Source organism: Dermacentor silvarum, chromosome 4 (assembly GCF_013339745.2).
Source record: "Dermacentor silvarum isolate Dsil-2018 chromosome 4, BIME_Dsil_1.4, whole genome shotgun sequence".
In the NCBI taxonomy this organism is placed as follows: Eukaryota; Metazoa; Arthropoda; class Arachnida; order Ixodida; family Ixodidae; genus Dermacentor; species Dermacentor silvarum.
In genome coordinates this window covers 59,603,539-59,623,720 of record NC_051157.2, presented here as the reverse complement: position 1 = coordinate 59,623,720, position 20,182 = coordinate 59,603,539, and the positions used below count along the sequence as shown (strand labels likewise).

The 20,182-nt window shown below is 46.0% G+C and overlaps 1 protein-coding gene across 4 annotated transcripts in view; it reads left to right on the top strand.

Moving 5' to 3' along the window:
• Nucleotides 1-618: 618 nt before the first annotated feature.
• LOC119450094 (pumilio homolog 2) overlaps nucleotides 619-20,182 on the top strand; it is a 110,150-nt gene continuing 90,586 nt past the window's right edge. For 2 of the 4 annotated variants that reach the window (XM_049665634.1, XM_037713455.2), the window contains exons 1-6: nucleotides 619-741; nucleotides 1,036-1,246; nucleotides 7,911-7,985; nucleotides 9,245-9,377; nucleotides 10,729-10,928; nucleotides 19,572-19,696. In XM_049665634.1, the coding sequence (XP_049521591.1) occupies nucleotides 1,073-1,246; nucleotides 7,911-7,985; nucleotides 9,245-9,377; nucleotides 10,729-10,928; nucleotides 19,572-19,696 (707 nt within the window). In that variant the 5' untranslated portion in view covers nucleotides 619-741; nucleotides 1,036-1,072. Of the gene's footprint in view, nucleotides 742-1,035; nucleotides 1,247-7,910; nucleotides 7,986-9,165; nucleotides 9,378-10,728; nucleotides 10,929-19,571; nucleotides 19,697-20,182 lie in introns of those variants that run through there. The other 2 variants (XM_037713456.2, XM_037713457.2) reach the window with 2 other exon arrangements.

Genomic DNA, 20,182 nt, shown 5'->3' with positions numbered 1-20,182 from the left:
TAACAGAAAATTCAGTATAGAAAAAACAAATCTCTTTAGTTAGTTGCGCGACGCAGGAAACGCCCACCAAGAATGTAGATTGCTTTAGTGAACTTCCTGCAAAGTGTTTGGAAGTGTCATCTCGGCTACGAGATATAGTGTTTGACCGATGTGCATTCACCGAGCTATATCTCTACTTCCTTATTGTGCGTAGGAATTCAGAACTTTTGTGTGTTCTGCCATTTTCGCCCCTTTCAAATCGACCACGGTCGAACCCGTGACCTTGGCCACAGCTGCACGATGAACTCGCCTCTGTGCAGCCACTGTCAACTTGCGTAAGGCTTTACTGAGCGGTGGCACAATGCTAAACACTATATTCGAAATCAACGCAGTAGGAAACGCGACTTTCTTTTTGTTTTTTTAAATAGCATAACCATTCCCGCCCATTATTCCATTTCCGGAGGCACCGCGCTAGCTGAACTTCACGAAGAAAGCTACCAAGAGAGGTGAAGGAGTGAAGTGCCCTCTTGCAGTCGAGTGTTTGGAAAACGCATGTTTCATTGAACTGTTCAGAACTGTCAGTGTGTCACGCATGCTTATCCTTAAGGCATTTAAAGGACCAGAAAAAATGTTTTTATGATTTTAGTGTCTGATGACGTAATAAGACGTCACTGTTTACCCATGCTACATTGCAGTTTTTAACATGTCGTCCGCCATGTTTTGAGGCATCTACAATCGGTCCCTCAAATCCACTCCATCCAGGTAAATAATTTGATGATACAGCTCTCGTACCCGAAAAATAAAGTTCTGACTACCTTGACGAAGCGTCCGCTTCCGTTCGTTTGCAGTGCAACTTTTTTCATGAAACTATGGGCACTCCCCGCAGAGCCCCTGCATGTTTTTGTAGTCGCCATGACTGCATTGTCTTATGAAAGAAGTTGCAGTGCTTAATTTTGCTGCGGAGCACCGCTTCGTGTAGCAGTTAGGCTGTTACGTTGATCTGTGTTTTGTGGTGCGGGTTTAATAGCGACGGTTTTTAATGGTCCTTGTTTGCAGCGTGAATGAAGTGGTTTGAGCAACAGGACCAGCAGCAATGCTCGCCAACGGCCAAGAAATGAACCCCGTGTCTAATGTGAGGCATGGGGCTACTCGATCGCAGGACGATGCAATGGTCGGATACTTCTTCCAGCGCCCGCAAAGTGACCCGGATTTCCAAAACTACAACAAGCAATCCCGCTGGGCATTAGGCGACGACAGCGTACTCGAAGTAAGTGCTGTTCCTCCCGATTACTAGTCGATCTACCAGCGCTGCGCGTGCGCGATCACTCGCGTGATCATTGTGAACACGACGTGCATCATTCGTGTGTGTGCTTCTATAAGCGCGTGCCTGCTCGTGCTGATACGCGCCCGTCTCCCCTCAGCCTGGCTTTCTCTACACCACTTGCATTCCTCGTCGCCGTGGTAGGCCTACGCACGCACCGTGTTTTGTTTATTGTTGATCGTGACTAATGAACTGCTTATCCTGTGCAGACAGGCTAGTAATTGTGGTCAATCATACGTAGATATTGTCTCTAAGCGCCTGAGGCAGTCGTTATTGACTTCACCTTAGTCGCTACTTGATTTGACGCGACGAAACGCTCGTCCTTGCGCTGATGTCATTGGTTCAGTAGCCTTCGAGAAAAGTTGCGCTGAAACAAAACCAGGTCCAGGCCTTGAAACAAACATTTCATTTCTAGTGCAGTCTGGGCACTTTAAAGAATGGAGTGATTCAATTATCAGAGCTTCGCTCGCTCATCCGGTGTCGTGTTTCGCGAGTCGCCGTTTGCATGGAGGAAAAAACAAAAATAGAAATCGAGGTGTCGGCGCAAGAGCGAGGGGCTGTTTTGTAACAGCGCCGGAGCTACCTGGTTAATCCTTATTTAGCGATGACAACCTTCCCGTTGTCCTGTGTGTCGCGATGGTGTCGTTACGCTGCTGTCAGTGCCGAGGCATTGCTTCTTGTTTGCAACCGGTAAGCCTAACTACACCCGCGCGAGAGCATCGCTTTTCCCTTTTACCTTCCCGAGTACATGCAAATCGGCAGCGCGATCGCGCGATTCGCGGCGAACGGCAGCCTCGGACGCAGTTGAAGCGCATAATTGGTGTAGAAGAAGAAAAGAAGTAAACAAAACTACGTTAGTCGTTCACCATGCCATGCCTCGGCAAGTTCGTGGGCCGGTCCCCTTGTTACGACAGTCAAAATCGAGAAGTTCTGGTAATTTCAGACTCTGTGTCCGTTAATTTCATCGGTCTTTTGTAGCAAAGTATGACACCTTTCTACTGAAAGTTCGTAGAACGGGCTCGTGAGCGTTCGTAACTTGGGAGACGTGGTCAGTGGCCAAACGCGATGTGTCATGCACCTATATTTAGTTGTCGCTGCTACACATTTTTTGGGATGTTGGACTCGGATGTTGTTGTGGTCGGGAAGTGCACGTGAACATTGTACGACTAAGCAGCGCGATTCAGATGATTATCCAGCCGCCAAGGTGCACTTACGCCGTTATTGAATTAAATGGGACATAGAATGGGGGGGCTGCAGTGATGTAACACTTGATGCGTTGTAACAGGTTGTGCTGACTGAGACTCTTGATAAGCTAGACATGTTTGCAACATTATTCACTTTGCACTGCCTGACTGCAAATAATGGCACAAGTTGGAGTCTAGTTGCTCGGTGACCTTGAACTCATTTCAACAGATTGACAAAATTTGCCATGCCATACATTCTTTTTATTTTACCATTTTTGACAAGAAAACTAGCTGCCTGAATAATTCACAACCAGAAATTTCCGTTGTTAATATGACGCCATGTTTATGTGCTAAATGTGTTGCTGAAAACTGAGATGGCTCGATACTTTTGCTGCAGTTAAACTAAGACAGGCCAGTGACCTTTATGAGATAGGGGTATTTGCTAATTGTTTTTTTATGCTTTACATCTTGCATAGGAAGAGGAACAATGGAATATTTTGCTATTGTATCTAGGTGATATGTTGTGTGGCGACTTGTGCTGTCATAACATCTGGGTCTCTCGAGTTGGCGGGACTGGTATTTTTGTATTTCAGTAAAACTAAGCCGAGTATTGAAATTTGGAAGTGTGCTTACACATGTCTTTATTGAGATACTGCATGCCATATTCGAGATGCAAGTTTAGCACATGCACACCTTCTTTTGTAGCTTTTTAGATGGCTAATAATTATTGTGTCTTAATAACATTATGCTTCCATAATTTATGTAAAGAGAGTCCTTGCTGACCTAATACCTATGTCACACGGGCACATTTGGAAGGCCTTCCAGTCGACGGCCTTCGAAATGCCACAACTCTATCGACTCAAAGGAGTTATCGCGCTGCTACACGGCACTTTTGAAAGGCCGTTGAGTGATTCAGGCGTTTCTCGCAAAATTGTGTGGCGCTGCGGATCTTTATTTTCGTTTTCGTGTCACCAAAAGTTAAACAACATTAAAACCACTTAAAAGCACTATAATTTCTTTTATATTTGTTTATACGGCGAAATGGCGGTGATATGACCGCAGCCGGCAGCACATGGAGTAGAGGGAGAGTGTACGAACACAAGCACGTCGCTGTTGTCGAGAGTATGTGCAGTTCGCACAGATCAAATGGCAAAAATACTTGATTGAATAATTAGTAACACTCATATATTGTATTTTTAGAGCATTTTGGTTTGATTTGTTCTTTCTAACCGTGAGTACGAGCACACTGTGAACGAGACGGCATGTTCGCGCTGTTTCCACTTCCGTTGCTCAAAGGCCATCGATATTTCGATTGAGTTGTAGGGTGGGGGCTCCGTTGACTCGATAGACTATTGACTCGGCAGCCTTCGAAACTGCGCGTGTAGCAGCTCTAACTTGACCTCTGAGTCAACTATCGGTTGGAAGGCCTTCCAAACGCCCGTGTGACACGGGTATTACATAGCTTACTGTGTGACTGCAGAGAGCCAGGCACCACTGCTTGCATTGCCAGTAACTCCTTTGGATAATTTTGCTATTTCTATGTTGTGTGTGGGTGAAATTTGTATAAATTTTTGGATGAGTAGCTGTACAAAAATTGGTGGCAGTGTTTTATGCTACCTGAATTTGTTCATGTAAGCATGAAATTTCCTCACTTTATAGCTGCTGAGTGTTGTGTGCTGTTTTTGTTGGAAGTTTCATTGTAGAATCAAAGCATTCACAATTTAGCTGAAGAACAAAGTGTAGTCTTTGTATGTGAAAAATATATTTTCATTGCCATGACAAACAGGGTATCCATGAAATAATCATAAATGTGGTGGTCTATTGGATATTAATGAAATTTTTAAATGTATGGCATGCATATTTCATTGGCACCATTACCAGTGTCAGTAGGAACACAAAAGTACTTTTCCTGGAGGCTTTCCAAAATGTGGCAGCTGCAGGTGTATTTGTGTAACCAGTATAGTCTGGTGCTCAAGCTCAATGCATCAACTGTAGAGCATCACAGGCTGAACAGATGTCCTGATTATCATGCATTAACCTTTTATTTCTTACAGTTGGTAAACGAGTGCCCTATAGAATCGGTGTCAACAATTGAGTATGATTTTGTGTTAAATTATGTGGCCAAATTTGACATTAAAGTGATGTGTATTTCTTAACGTGTACCATTTTGGTGCACAATACTTCTTAGGTAGACATAAGCAGCTTCCACCAGAATGCACTCTTGAAGCAATAAATGACGTAAGATTGTGGGAGTACAGTAAATGCTGCTGATGTTTTTGATGCGACATGACTGCTGAATGTTTCAAAACCATTGCGCTGCTGAGCGCGAGATCGCGGGATCTAATCCCGGCCACGGCGGCTGCATCTCGATGGAGGCAAAATGCAAAAACGCCCGTGTGCTTGCGTTGTAGTGCACGTTAAAGAACCCCAGGTGGTCAAAATTAATCCGGAGCCCTCCACTACGGCGTGCTTTATAATCAGAACTGGTTTTGGCACGTAAAACCCCAGAAAGAAGAAGAAGAATGCTTCAAAACCATGGCTTGCAGCTTATACAAAAGCAACCAGAATAATCAGAAGCAACATACCATAGATCAGTTGGAATGCATTGAATGCAGCCAGTGTTGCTGCATCTGTGTTGAAAGTTCAAAGTTGAGCACATGAACCTCAGGAACTTTTTCAATTTACCCCTCTCTGGTACTAAGAAAAGTGAAATTATTAGCCAGCTGCCTTTCCTCTGTAATTGTGTATCAGAAAACTGCATTATAGAGGTGGCAGCATTAATTGCAGCCGAATTTTTCTGTATTGATGTGATACGGCAGTGTCACAGCTATCTGAGACGCTTCACTTGTATGAACTTTATTGTCCGTCAACATCTGCAAGAGTGAAACCCTATTTGCAGCTCAAGCAACAGTCAAATGTCTCAAAAGCATTGTTGTAAAAATAAACCTTTATATGCAAGCCAAAAGAGTTCGTATTCTGTAGACTGAAACTGCATGAGAGCTCAAAACTGAGCTTGCTTTTATCTTCTGTTTTGGCTAGACTCGGGGTAGTCTAGAGCCCTTTTATGATATTTTGTAGTCATGGAGTTTTGTTTGCGACTCATGTTTGCTTACTGTTGTTATTAGGCAAGTGCATCCTTGTGAGCTTCAGCTGTGAAGTCGTTATTGAGACACGCAGACGCTATTGATTGCTTTCTTTTTCATGTTTGGAAAGTTAATTGTTCATCCCGATTTTCTGCAACATTTACAGGATGAGAAAACAAAATGTTTATTAAAAGCAAGTATTTATGTTATACCTTGCAAAGGCAAGGTTACCTGTAAATAAAAATAAGGTAGTCACAGATGTGTAAAACTTTCATAGTCGAATGATGACCCACTGTGATTTGCACTATGGCTTCATTGCTTCATTGCACAATGGCATCTTGCATAACTTTCCAGTAGAGAGGGCTCATTGAGATTTCATTGAGGTGCAATCTTTCCTTAAAATATTACTGTCAAATTGTTTCGTGGCTAAGTTTCTCCTGTCGTGCCAGCTTCCTGTCAAGTTCTGAAGTGAAACTTGCATCATTTATGGTGTACTCAATCTTCATCATAAATGCAACAGTATGTATACATAAAATATACAGGAGGAGGTTTTAAAGTTGGACATCATTTGTGGGACCTCCTGTATTAATAAAAATTAAAGTTTCATAGTACTGGTATATCGTTAAAGAAGGTCAAAGCGGGAAAAAAAACCCCCCAAAAACTTCTTTCTCAGCTGCACAAATGTTTCATCAATTGTTGGCTAAGATTTTTTTACAACTTTATGTCACTTTGTATTCCAAGTCATGCTTCACTTGCATGTTAAGTAAACACTTTTGTACTTATAAGCTCTTAGTAGTTCATTGGGGCATCACTTCTGAATAGTATATAGTTATCCTTCAATAGACTCATCATGAATGGAAGGAGTTGTTTGTACAAGTCACCAGTGTTGTGTCTTGAATTGTTAAACACATGGAAAAATAAGTAGCAGAGAAACAGCAGGGGCAGTGTAACATTATCGCTGCTACCACTCCTGAGCTCTGCAAAATTGGAGCCAAGTTCTTTGAGCAGTGCATGCCACTTTGCATGCACTGTCAACAAAACTTGTACATGCCACCTTTAACCTCTTCTGGCCATGCTGGCATGTTCATTGTTGACTGTTTTCATAAACCAGCGCATTGCGTCTTTTTCTACTGCCATGCCAACTTGTCTGCCTCATCAGGACTTTTCGAAGCAAATGTGCTGTCAAATTGGATTACAATGCAAGGTTAATTTTTCATTCAATAGCATTGAAGAGTGATAAATGGAGGCCTATTAAAGGCACCCCGTACTTTGCTCTCAGTGCTGTTGATAGGGGTGTACTTGTAGCTTCAAATTGTACTGGATGGAGTTTGAAGGTTTCACTTACGTAGCCATATACTCTTGTCTCACAATTTTTGGGCAATGCAGCCAAGGCTACGAGCTTCTGAACATTGTTTGAGACTGCGCATAAAATGTAGTTCTGATTATAATCTCAATGGTATTGTGCATTTTTCATTGTACAGCTATATATGCTCATCATATTCTCCTCAGAACCAAAAGACAGCTCAGGGACATAATGGCTTTTCAAGTCTGTTCATTTTACCAACCAGTATGTTCTCCAGCTTAGTATGTTCTCCTACATCTCCAGCCCGACTGATAGCTCATAAATTTACCTACAAGCATTGACTCGACACAAACATATCTTTTCGCCTTCCTTGCATTGAAGGGGGCAAGATAAAAAGTCTGTTGCTGGGCCTGTTGGTACATACTTATAGAAACGATGGAACCCAGCCTTCAGGACGCAAACACCAGGAGAGAAGTAGACGGACACACGCTAGTCCACACGCTAGTTGTTGCTAGTCCCAGCGTGTGTCCGTCTACTTCTCCTGGTGTTTGCGTCCTGAAGGTTGGGTTCCATCATTTCTACAGGTAAGATAAGGGTAAAGTTTACCGTCTGCGGATCAGTTTCATGCCGCACTATGCATTTTCGAGAGCAGACGATGCTCCATGGCAGTGGGACATAGTGCGTTTGTACGATCGATGGCCTCATTGAATGATGCCAGCTCTAGCTTCCACACTGCTGCCAATGTATTGTGAGACAGTGTATAGTCGATCATCGACTATACTTGCAGCAAGTCTTTGCTTGCCTTCAGAATTGCGTTTCGCACATGGTTTCGGTACGGCAGTTGTATATTTAGCATCAATTATATTCAAGTTACTAGTTTAAATTTTTCTCATGGCGAGTCTGATATCATTGGGAGCTATCGATAGAAGCTGCAAGGTTGTGTTAAGCCCGTGCTAAGCACCCTTTCTGAAATTGCAAGTTGTGAGAATTTGTTTTCTGTGTATTGATTTTCCACCCTTCTCATTTTCTTTTGGCTGCAGGCCCGTGGTACAGAAGCACCAGAACTGGAGACAGACTTTCAGGCCTTGGCCTTAGAAACTAGTCATCAACTAGAGGTGAGTTCTGTAAATTGGGCCTTGCACTGCTGGTTGATTCTTGCATCTGTGTTGAGTCGTGCTTAGTGTTGTGCAAGGCTATTGCTAATGCCGTAGTGCAGGGGCATCTGGTGCTATTCACTTGCGTAAATTAAAACTCCTAGAAGCCACATATATTTTGCTTGTCCTAAAAGAAAGCAGATATGTACTCTTCTGTTGGCTATGATTATGGCCCAGTTTCAAACGTGCAAGGGATAATTAGCGCACCATTGTAGGCTGCGCTTAGAAAGTACTTGTTGCTTCTGGAATGTCAAATGTCAACTAGTCTCGCTTCTGATTATTCCGGTCGTGTTCTAGCTGATGTGGCTGCAAGATTTTACGGCTTGTGGTGCACATGGCCACTGTCCATAATATAATGCTGTTGGCAACTGACTGGTTTGCTGGTCTTTCATCTGTTAAGCCTATCGTAGTGGGCTAGGCGACTGCATATTGATGCGTCGTGTGGAACTTCACTGGTCGAGCCAGAGCTGCGCACATGATGACTGCATATAAAATGACGTGTGTGTGCGTGCCATGTGAAGCAGTTAGAGGAACGCCGCTCGGCCAGTCAAACAGATAGTGTGCTGCTGTCACATGTGCTGGCAGCCAATGCAACCGCTCGTTGGTTCATCACGATGACATATTTTTTTTCTAGAAATTCCAATGAGTAAGGAGAGCCAGCGGTAATTGTAAATTGAAAATGGGGGGCTGCTCTTTCAAACAAGACCAAGATCGCGACAACTTATGTGCAACGGCGTCTGTGTGTTGTAGAAACAGCACATTATTAGTGTAAATTGTGGCTTAGATTCACCACATAAGCTTGCTACAAATAGATTTTTCAGCAAATGTGTTAATCTTTGAAGCGAGAAACGTTATGGATTAGCGCAAAAAGAGACGATGTTCCAAAATGTCAGTTTTAAAAATACAATTTTTCGCTTCTTTTTTACTTTCTAAGACCTGTGTCCCCCCTTGCAGAGTTCGCTACTTGGCGCTTTATTTACGAACGTGAAATGAGACATGCGCGGATGCTCGCGCTCAGTCAGGTCAGTTGTGAATAGCCTGCCTCTGTCATGTTGAGACACCATTTCAGGTAGTGTTTTGCTAGGGCCTGGTGCTATGTTGACAGCAGACCTCTGGCCTTCCGCCTTGCTTTGTGACGCAGCTGCCGGCAGCTGCACTGTGAGGGAGTGGGAATGGAGCTGTCGCGTGGTGGTGACACTGTAGCCTCGTGTGGCGTGCAGATCCCCGCCTCGACCAAGAAGCTGTGGTCGCTGGAGGAGACGGGCCCCAAGCCCGAGGACAGCAAGGGCCTCTTCCTGGGGGACCAGTGGAGGGACCCCACATGGAGCACTGGCGGCCATGCAAGCACGTCTGGTACGCTTCCTGTGCCACCTTTTCGTTCTTCACAGCATCAACTCAGCAGTCCGTTGAAAACTTGTGCAGGATTGTTGCACGCACAGTATGCTCTGCTGAGATAATTTGCAGTGTTGCTTATGCAAACTTAAATGAAGGGCCCTTGGTTATGGTTAGCCATGTTGTCAATGGCAAGGTACAAGTGCGCCAATGGTGCCGTCCTGCGCCGTACCTTCGAACTGTGCCAGCCTGCTCCAGAAGACAAATTTTGAATGAAGTTGCTAAATTTAGCAGGATGGTGCGTTCTGGGGCAACTACACAGCCGTGGCCATGTGCTGGTAAGTGTTTAGTCCTGAAAACCAAACCTAGGCAATGCATTCAAGCTGCAGCGCCTGGAGTGCGTTTGGTGCAGCATTGTAACTTGGCCGCAACAAAATTAAGAAAACATTTTGTTTTTGTGCTATTGGCCACGAGATCGAGCTATAAGTGGCAGCACTTTTGCCGCGTTAACGTGGATAGGCAGTCACCAGCACGCATTGAAATGTACTTTTTGGCACTTAGCTGTTAGCGATTTGGATCGATTGTCTACTAATGAAACCAGCCGACTGCAGTGAAATTGCAATTGCCATCCAATGTAACATTCTTGCACGAAACATGCAGAATGTTTCTATTATATTCGAAAGAAGCGCAAGCTATTAGTCAACAACGGACTGTCGCTAATGTTGAGCTTTATCGAGCTACTTCAAAGTGCATACCTTCTACTCTAAAACGGACGATTCCTGCTCCACACATGCTCTGAAGTGGCAAATCTGCTCTCGGAGCTGCTTTGAAACACCATTGGCTGCTTCCACCCCAGCAGTATCAGGAGAAGCACTTCTGGTGTGTTGAAATTAGATAGCATGAAAAAAGAATTGTGGAAAAGTGTAATTCTGTTTTGTTTTCTTATTTTAGTGGCTACAGATGCGATGTGCAGCAGTTGTGTTGAGGCATCAACAGATGAGCAGCATTGTGATCGATGCCAGCACGGGAAAGTGATTTTTGATCACTGTTCCTGTGAGCTACAGGGTTTATATGCAGTAAACAATGTTGAAGTCAATGGTGCATGATAAAGTAAAAGTAGTTTTGTCAGGTTATAAGAAATGGGTTGTTCGTTTGCTTTTTGTGCGGTGTGATCAGTGGTCAGACTACTTGACACACTACTGCGGTAACTGGAAGTATGTGGAATTGAGCTAGTTGGTACGGAGTTATTTCTATAGTACAGCGCAGCGAAGACGCACGAAACTGATCTGGCTGCTGGCTATAGTGTGATTTCTGGAATTAATCTTGTGAAAAACGAAACCATGCTGAGTGTATGGCCTTCGTACTTGTGCAGAGCACGCCGTGTCACAGCCGATCATGGTTCAGCGACGAAGTGGTTCCTACCCTGGCAGTGAGGGTGCCTCCATGTTGTCGCCACGCTCCTCTGAGACCTCGGGCCTGGGTGTCAAGATGGTGGAGTACGTGCTGGGGAGCTCGCCCACCATCAAGGATCTGGACTCGCGCATGGTTGGCCGCATGCACGTTGGACCCCCGGTGAGGATAGCCTCTTACCTCTCTCGCTGCACTTTCTTATGGCATCTTCAGATGGTCACTGTATTGCTCCGAGTCCAAGCGCACCGAATTTGGTGGCACTCTGGGTCCAAGTGGCAGATATCTTGCATCAACTGAAAAGCTGGTTGCTTTTCCGAGGAGTGAGAGGGAAGGAAGCAAAATCTGAGGGGAACTTCCGATAGTACTCGCCGCCACCTCCGCCAGCTGTGTTAAGGAGGAGGACATTTGCCTGCCTACATTCGCTGTAGGCAGGCGAGCTGTAGGCAGCTTTTTATGTCGTCTTGTCCATAGAACCTCATGTATTTTTAATGTCAGTATACTGAAGTGTGCTTAGGCACAATTTCAATATAATGAAATTTCACTGCCGCCGCGAAAGAATACTGAGCCAATAAATAAAAGATTCTGGTATGCAGATGGTCAGATGGTTGAATTACACGTGGCTGCTTGCGAACGTGCCTTTTAAACTAAAATCGAGAAGAAACTTCATGTTCTGTATGAAGTCCAAGGGCAGTAAGATCCTTTCGCGTACCGCGTGCTGTATGCTATAAGTGAAAGCGTGCAAGGTGAGCTGAGGATGGTGGCTTGGTGAGCGCTGCGCCATCTTCCTGCGCAAGCAAGGCTCAAGTTCAAGAAAATGGTTTTTCTTTCTCACGTAAATTTGCTATCCATTTGGCCAATAATACGTAAACTTTTGCAGCCCCTTCCGTGTAAGAAAAATCCATCAGCTACTGTACTTATTTGCATAAAAAAACTAATTTCAATACAGCCGAACCAGTTTATAATGAACTCTATAGTATCGTGAAAAGTTTTTTATATCTGTAGTTTGTCATATACCAACTCGCCCTTAAGAGCACCGTCGATGCCAGCAAAAACAAAGTTTCAAACATGGATTGAGTTGAGATGTAAAGGTACAGTTTGCCAACGTAATGGTAAAAACCGCAGAAGTTGCAACACTTGCTTTAAAACCGTTAATTTTGCTGTTATATGTAACGCAAGGGTTGAGTTGAAGCAACGGAAGTCACGAAAAAAACTCACGTTAAATAAGAGTAAATATGGTATATTTTACTACCAGCAGGTCATGATTGTATTCTGCACATGAGAGCAAAGCATTCTAGATGGTCAGAAGTGTAAACTTCGGAAACTACTGCGGCAAGCCGCCATTCAGCGAAGGTCTCAGACATCATGGTCTTGGCATTACGCCTGTGCATCAGTCATACAAGAGCTTTGAAATTATGGTATCTGTGTTGCTTCAGGTGAAAAAAAAAATGCGGTGTTTGAAAGGTAAAATGTCACTGTGAACCATTCTCAGCAATCGGCATTGCATAAAAGAAGCGCCGCCAAACCATGATCTCCTGATAATGGCATAGTAACTGCTGATCCTTTGCAACATTGCGTGGTGGCAGCACGTGATACTGCTTTCTCGCTGACTCAGGCTATGTGAATATCGACAGGAAAGCTTGAGTGGCCGTTCCCATGAAGGACATAGATTGTCATTTCAAATTGCTGAAATAAGCATAATACGTGGTGCTGCACAGACAATTGCGCAGAAAGAAGAGTGCCACTGTTGTGGCATTCAGTACAGCACTACCGCACTCGCCAGTGCACACCCCGTGCCATGCTGCTCATGCTGTACGCCTCCGCCTTAAAAGTGAATGACCTAATTCATGGCTTCCGAAATTGTCGCCGCGGTCGCTTGCTCATCTCTAAGGCCGTATCATCGTGGCGTTTGGACTGGAGAGGGGCGCACGCTGCCGTGCACCCAGTCTGGTTCACACTTTCGTGCTTTGGTATTTTGCGTCCTCCCTCTTTTTACCATGACCAGATTCAAAGCGTCCATTGTAACAGTATGGCAAAAAAAGAAAAACATTTGTTTTATCTGGAAGCAGTTTCAATCGGCAGGGTTGGAAAATTGTAAATTCTCTTAAATATGGTTGTTATAACCTATAGATTGCTATACAGTGTAGATCGCTTATAACGTAAGTCGCCGGAGTCGCGAATATCCGCACTATAAGCGATACCGCACTATAACCAAAGCAACAATTTTCAAGGCCTGCACATATGCAAAACATGTGCACCGAGCCGCCACGCGTATGCGACAGTTGAGGAATGCGGCTAGAACGTTTGCATTCAATTTAGTCGAATCTCGTTAATTCGAACCAAATCACGCGGCGGCGGCGCCTCCGACCCACATTGCGCCGGCACCGCCATAGAGTAAAAGCTTAGAGACCCCTCAATGTCGCGCGCGAACAAAAAAACAACAACAAAAAACAGAAAAAAAAAAGCGGCGGAAATTTCACCCTCTCTCAAAAATGGCAAGGTCGCCGATTCTGCGTTGCGCCGGAACATGCGTCTACGTGCCGACGTCTCAGCCACACTACGCGTAGAAAATGGCAGTGAACCATCCTTTCTCCTTTATGCTTCCTCTACTTTCTAGTCACGTGTAGCCCTTGCACGCTACGGCTACGGCGCAGAGGGAAGCAGCGGCGCTGTCTCAGGCCGGCCAACGCCCGCTTCCCGATAACGGCAGAAAACGAAACTTCGGGGAGCTGGCGCCGGGCCGGCTGTAGCGGCGGCGCCTGCAGGCGGCGGGCGTGCACGGCGACCATCGAAAGTGAGGGAGGTACGAGGGAGGGTGAGGGGAGCCACCGCAGCGGCGGAGTTGCCGAGGCGAAATCCGCTTCCCTGCCGCCCTCCTCCCTCCCATTCCACGGTCTCTGCATGTGCCCTTCCCCATGCGGTGCAGGCGCCGCCCACTCCCTGAAGTTTCCTGCCGTTATCGTGAAGCGAGCGTTGTCCGGCCTTGGCAGTTTCGTGGCCCTCGCTCGCTATGCGCTCCGTGATATTTCATGACTCGCACTCAAGATTCTGGTTTCAGCCTCACTGGCTGTTCTTTCGCACCATGTGCCCTTCTCCTCCACTTCTTTTTCTTCCTCGAGCACTCCTTGGGGCGCCCGTTTGAGGAGAGCGTTTGCCATCTCCGCTGACTTCCGTACTTCCAGGCAGCCGCAGTGTAACCGGTATTTCATTTCCCGCACCTGCACTATAAGCGATACGTGTATACATAGAGTGCTATGGGAAAATTAACGGGAGTCTGAAAACACCACACTATAAGCGGTTACGTTATAAGTGGGTTCGATTGTATAACGAAATTTCGATATATTTAGGTATATCGAATATTTGAAAAATCGAAGCCATTGAGTGTGAGATGAAGTGTAGGTTAGGCTAATGGCCATAGAAGGACCTCGTGTGATGTGTTGACACTTACTGAACAGAATGTCAAAAGATAACGTTGCAGCCATGACTACCACAGTGCCCCTGCAGCCAAGACTACCACAAAGGACACATTGCAAATTTTGGTTATACGCTGGAAGTTGTTAAGTGCCCTCAAAGAAGTGTTGTACTGTAAGAATTTTTCAAATTGGTTCATTAATAAGAAAGATAGAAATATTGGTAGTTCCGTGAACCCCTGATTTCAGGAGGCGAACCTCACCCCCAACATAGACCCTCTCTCCACTTGCCCGTCTAGCCTCCACAAGCGAAATTCCTTCCCTGCGTTCTCTTATACCCGAGCTGAACGATCGCATGGCACATCTGTCACGAGCCCTGCCTTCTTCTTTTTTATCGACTTTCGTTTTCTTTTTTGCTTGCATTCTTGCTGCAAGGCGCACTTCCGATGACGGTCTCGCGCACGAGCTGTTGCGTTTGTCTTGGTTCGCGCGGACAATTTTGTGTGCTCTGCACGAACACACCTGATTTTCTGTATACAGTCAAACCCGCATACATCGAACTTGGAAAAAAAACTGGAATTAGTTCAATATATCGAGTAATTCGATATAGAACATTTAAGGAATTTGACAATGTAAAAATGCACCTCATAAAAAAGTGTTCATTACTTCCTAAATACATCTGCGGCGGGCATATTAGCGCGAGAAATAGTCGCTGATCTACTGCTTTTTCATTTTTAAAGCATTGTTGAGCATACACTTTTCAACATTTGTCGAGTTACTCGGAAAAGCTGAGCCCACAGCCTTCTATGGACGCGCAGTGGCGGCGAACAACGCTCAGTGCATGAAGTGCATCGGAACACGTGGGCTGGTTGGAACTGGTTGGGTCCTCGCGGTTACTGTCGCCAGCAAGATCACTAGCCAGATCGGCAACGATGTCTTCGTCAGCGAGCTCTCCAGTGGTCGCAACATGGTCATCGACGGTGACGAAGTCTGTCGCTGCAGTCCCATCACAAATGGCACCCGGGAACTCAGACAGCTGGCTAAACAAATTAAGTTCCTCAATTGGCTCATTGCAATTTTCAGATGAGCTTGCGCCAGCCTCACCGGAAACACCGAGTCCAAAATGACGGAAGCAATTCTGAATTGTTTCTTTTTTGACATCGTTCCATGATGCATTCAGCATCGTTATTGCACAGAGGAAGTCAATTTTCAACTCCCAGCCAGTTCAAAGGTTTAGCAAAAGCTGTTGCACAAGGCGCTTTCTATAGCCTGCCTTCAGTGCACGAATGACACCTTGGTCTAAGGGCTACAGCACCGAGGTTGTGTTCGGCGGCAGGAAACAAAGCTCGATACAGTAAAAGCTCGTTAACTCGGATTTCACGGGACCGGAGAAGATGTCCGAATTCCGAATTATCGAATGGACCATGAAAACAAAAGGAAAACGTACACGGCACAGACAAACCTTTATTTCTTGAAAAAGTGCGTTATTTTCGTCTGCCTCGCCGTCGGAATTTCACACAGAACGATCTTATTTAATCCCATCAGGTGGTGGTACGCACGTTCACTGTCGCGAGAACAAACGCAGAACTCCTCGAGGACAGCGAGGGCTTCGGCGGCCTCCTGCACGGTGCTGCGACGTCGCGTTGGCGGCTCATCTTGACCGTCATCATCGGAACAGTGATTTTGGTCCTCTTCAAGCACTTCCGATAATATATCATCGTCAGTCAGCGGACCAGCAACGGCAACATGATGGTTTATAGCAAAGTAGTCTAAAATGTGGACACCACTAGGAAGGACAGAGTCAAAACGCGTGTCAGTCACCTCGTCGTCCACATTTCCAGTGGGCTCGCGGGTGTCCTCTGGAGTGGCCTCTGGAGGAATATCCGAGTCGTCAGGGTGGACAAAGCCGCTGTGCCGGAAAGAATTTGCAATGACCGCGGGCGGGCGTTTCGCTCCAGACATGCGCTAAAATGTGAATTGCGGTCAGGAGAGTCAGGTCATATTCTCGCCCTGCTTCCTTGCACAGCAGGATCCGTTCCAGCACATGCTTTCTGTACCTGCTTTTTACGTGCTGAATTATCCCTTGATCCAGCGGTTGCAGAGCAGCCGTCGTGTTTTCAGGTAGAAATACAAGTTCGATGCACTCCAGCCCTGTCACTCTGGTATGAGTGCTGCAGTTGTCAACTAGAAGTAAAACCTTGCGCTTGTTAGCAGAGAAGCGGCGGTCGAGCTGGCGCAGCCAAGCTTGGAAAATATCCGAGGTCATCCAGGCCTTTCTATTGGTGTGATATTGCACAGGAAAGTGTGTGAATGTTCTTAAAACACCTTGGGTTACGTGCCTTCCCGATGACTAGCAGTGGCAGGCGCTCGGTGCCCGACATATTTGAAGCGAGAAGCACAGTGACCCTTTCTTTGCTCCTCTTCCCTCCAACGCACGGGTCGCCCTTGAACGTGATCGTTTTTTCCGGCAAGGCTTTAAAAAAGAGAGCCGTTTCATCGGCATTGAAGACATTGGCAGGTTCATAACGAGCCAGGTACTGGGGAAACTCAGTTGTCTTCCAGTCAGCAATACGCCGTTCATCCACTGCTGCTTTTTCCCCGCACACGTTTCGAAAGACCAACCCGTGCCTTTCTCTAAAGCGGGCAAACCAGCCTTCAGACGCACTGAAAGATTCGATGTTCATTCTCAGTGCGTACCTTTCAGCTTGCTGACAGATCAAAGGTCCACTCAAGGGAAGCTGGCTGTTCCGCATGTCTGTTATCCACCGCAGCAGTGCGTCTTCCAGCTTCGGGTGTGCTGCCGTCCTTAGTCGTTTTCGTTTTCCGGTGAATTTGCCGCTGTCAAACGCCTCGAAAATTTTTGCTTGGTTCTTCACATAGTCGCTTAAGGTGCTTCTCTTAACATCGTACTTTTTCATTATCTCTTGTCGAGAAACACCTGCGTTCACGTCTTTCAATATCATCACCTTGCTTTCAAGATCATTTGCTGGCTGCTGTGGCCGCTTAACTCCTGTGACGGTCGCCATCGGTATGAAGCGCGGCGGCGGCGGCAACGCGCACACACACAGCCGCAACACGCGAAGTCGCAACACAAAGAACTACGTCAACTAAGTCACGAAGTACACCAGTAGGCGTAGCGAGCAGCTGTTAGTAGACACTGGATGCGCCGGTGGCCCAAGCGCTTCCGCCGGGTGGTGACTAGCGCCACCTAGCCACTTCCCCCTCATTCACTATCATCATGATCATATTCTGCTGCAGTTCGTTCGGTTTTGGTTTCTCCAAAACTCCAGTTCCGCCGTCGGTTACGGCAAGCGGTGCTTGAGCCTCCAAGCCGCCGAGATCGTGCGACTCTGGAGTCGTGCGGAGTTGTCCGAGATAACCGATGCGCGGCTAAATCCCTCTGAATTAATGAGCATTTGACCCCATTGAAATATACACAGTTCTGCCGGGACCGCGCCGCGAGTCCGAGTTAACGAGGTCCGGATAAACGAGCTTTTACTGTATTGCTGACGCCTACCTTACAATGATGTGCAGAGCAATTATCAACGAGTAAGCACATTTTTCTGCCTTCGCTTACCAGGTCATCATCCATACTCGTTGGGCTCCGGTAGCACCTGGTTTCTTGTCTGCCTTAGCCCTAACGTCGGCCTTATTTTTCAGTATCATACGCGGCATACTTCTTGGGATGCTGTAATGCTTTGGCATACCGCCCGCCATTCTGCGAAGGTCTCCAACATCATGGTCTCAGCATTATGACTGTGCATAAGCCACCCAAGAGTCATAAAATTATGTTATCTATATCACTTCAGGCAAAAAAAGAAATGCGATGTTCGAAAGGTAAAATATCACTGCAAACCATTCTCAGCAATCTGCATTGCATAAACGAAGTGCCGCCGAACCGTTATCTCCGGATAATGGTGTAGTAATCGCCGACCCTTAGCAACATTGGGTGGTGGCTGCGCGTGGTGCAGAATTCTCACCGACTTGGGCCACGTACCGTATTTACACGATTGTAGGTCGACCCATTTTTCCAAATTTGGCAATCCAATGTTGGGGGGTCGACTTAGAATCGAAACCGAACCGTGTACCGCTAGTAACGGCAAGAGAAATGAGAAATTGGGGGCGCTACGGCGTGGTTACAACTTTGCACCCACGTTTTTATGGTTACGGTAGAAGCGTAGCGTAATAATTTACTGTATTGCATACATTTTGATTGCGCGCACCACGAGCGCACGGCTCTTGTGGGAGCATCGATCATGGAAGAGCCGCCGTTTAGGGGGTATTGGTAGATGGTGGAAGAGCCACAGCAAACTCGTGACGCTCGCGCGGAGCCGAGCGTCTCGGAGCCAAGTGTCACGCAGATTTTTCGAATCTAAGCACCCCCCCCCCCCTCATTTTGGACATCGCCATCATGAAAAAAAGGGGGTGCTTAGAATCTAGTAAATAGGGTACTTGCCATAATTCCCGTGCTGGCTGAACCACCTCCATTGCAGCTCATATAGACACTAGTGCCAGCGTTCCCTCTTGTAATTATTGTATGAAACTACGATGCAGACATTCAGTTTGTATGCTTTATAATTTCTCTAAACTTTAATTTGCCTATTGAGCAACAGATTAAACAAATGACTGGTGTAGCCATGAATAATTGTCCAAGTCGTGGGTCGCTATGAGTGACATTACAGCACGGCCGTGTATGTAGGTGCACTTGCATGATTAACATCAACTCTCTGGCTGGAAGAGCGGCGCCTGGAGGAGAAAGGCAAATAGCATTTGGTTTGAAATTTAAGCTCTTTCTGCAGCATGTAGGGATGTAATACTTGGCAAACACCATCGTTAGCGCTCACTGTATGCACCGTGCTTGTCGGCTCAAAATGGCTAGACCTGGTAAGGGGCCCTTTAACCTTTTCAGCGCTGGGCTCTGTGATGATCATGAATGTTTGGGACCTGTTAAGCTTCTCAAAGCACTACGGCAGTAATAATCGGCACTTTTATCATTGCTCCACTTTGAAATGCTTATGCTGACTAAAGACATAGAGCAGAGACAACATAACATTTCAGAAAAAGGAGCTCACAAGAAGGTGAGATTGGTGTGCATTTCACAAGGCTTTGTGCAGTGGAATAAGCATGTCACGATTTGTTCCTTTGAATGGTGTACATGTTAATGCTTGGCGACATTATCGAGGTGCCTGCTGAAAAGTTGTAAATAATCAGTGTGTCAAGGATAGATGGTCCTGCATATGACCTTTGCTTCAAGGTGTGCTATCTTCTTTATTATGTTCTACAACCTTTTATGTTTATCAAACTACATATGAGGCTTGCATATTTTACAGTTGACACATGTGGAGCTTGAATGTTAGCTTTTTGTCCTGATTGTTATTTGCATTGGTTGCACTCCCAGACCAACGATCCAGAAAAAGTGAAGAAGGGAAAAGAGGGCAAACTCAAAGATGCAGACGGGCGAACTGCAGTGATGCAGGCCAACGGCATCATGCACAACGGTATTGATGACGACAAGGTCTACAAGTAAGTGAGAAAGCCGTTTTGTTTCTATGGTGATGTCGTGATGGCTGTCACTGTGGTGGTCGCCTGTAACTGTGGTTGGTTGGGGGCGTGTTGTTCAGTACAAGCTCATAATTCACAACTTGTTAATTCTAAATTTTGGATAATTCAAAGTAGCCGCCACGATGCGTCCAACAATGTATTGAAAGCAGTATGTAATGCATTCCACTAATGCACACTGCTATCCACACCGCCACCAATACAGTAGAACCCCGCTGTTACGATCCCGGGTGCTGTGTTTTCCCGGCTGTTACATTGCTACTGGGGGACCATTCCCGCATCATGCGTTGCGAACTGCCACCCCCCGCCGGCCTCAGCGGCCATTTTGACTTCATGTCGCTTGGCTTGGTTGCTTGGCCGCCCAAAGTGCCGGGGCGATATTCATGACGTACTTTCGGTTTCTGCCAGCAAAACTATGGCCCTTGAGATCCGTATTTGCTATCTAAACAT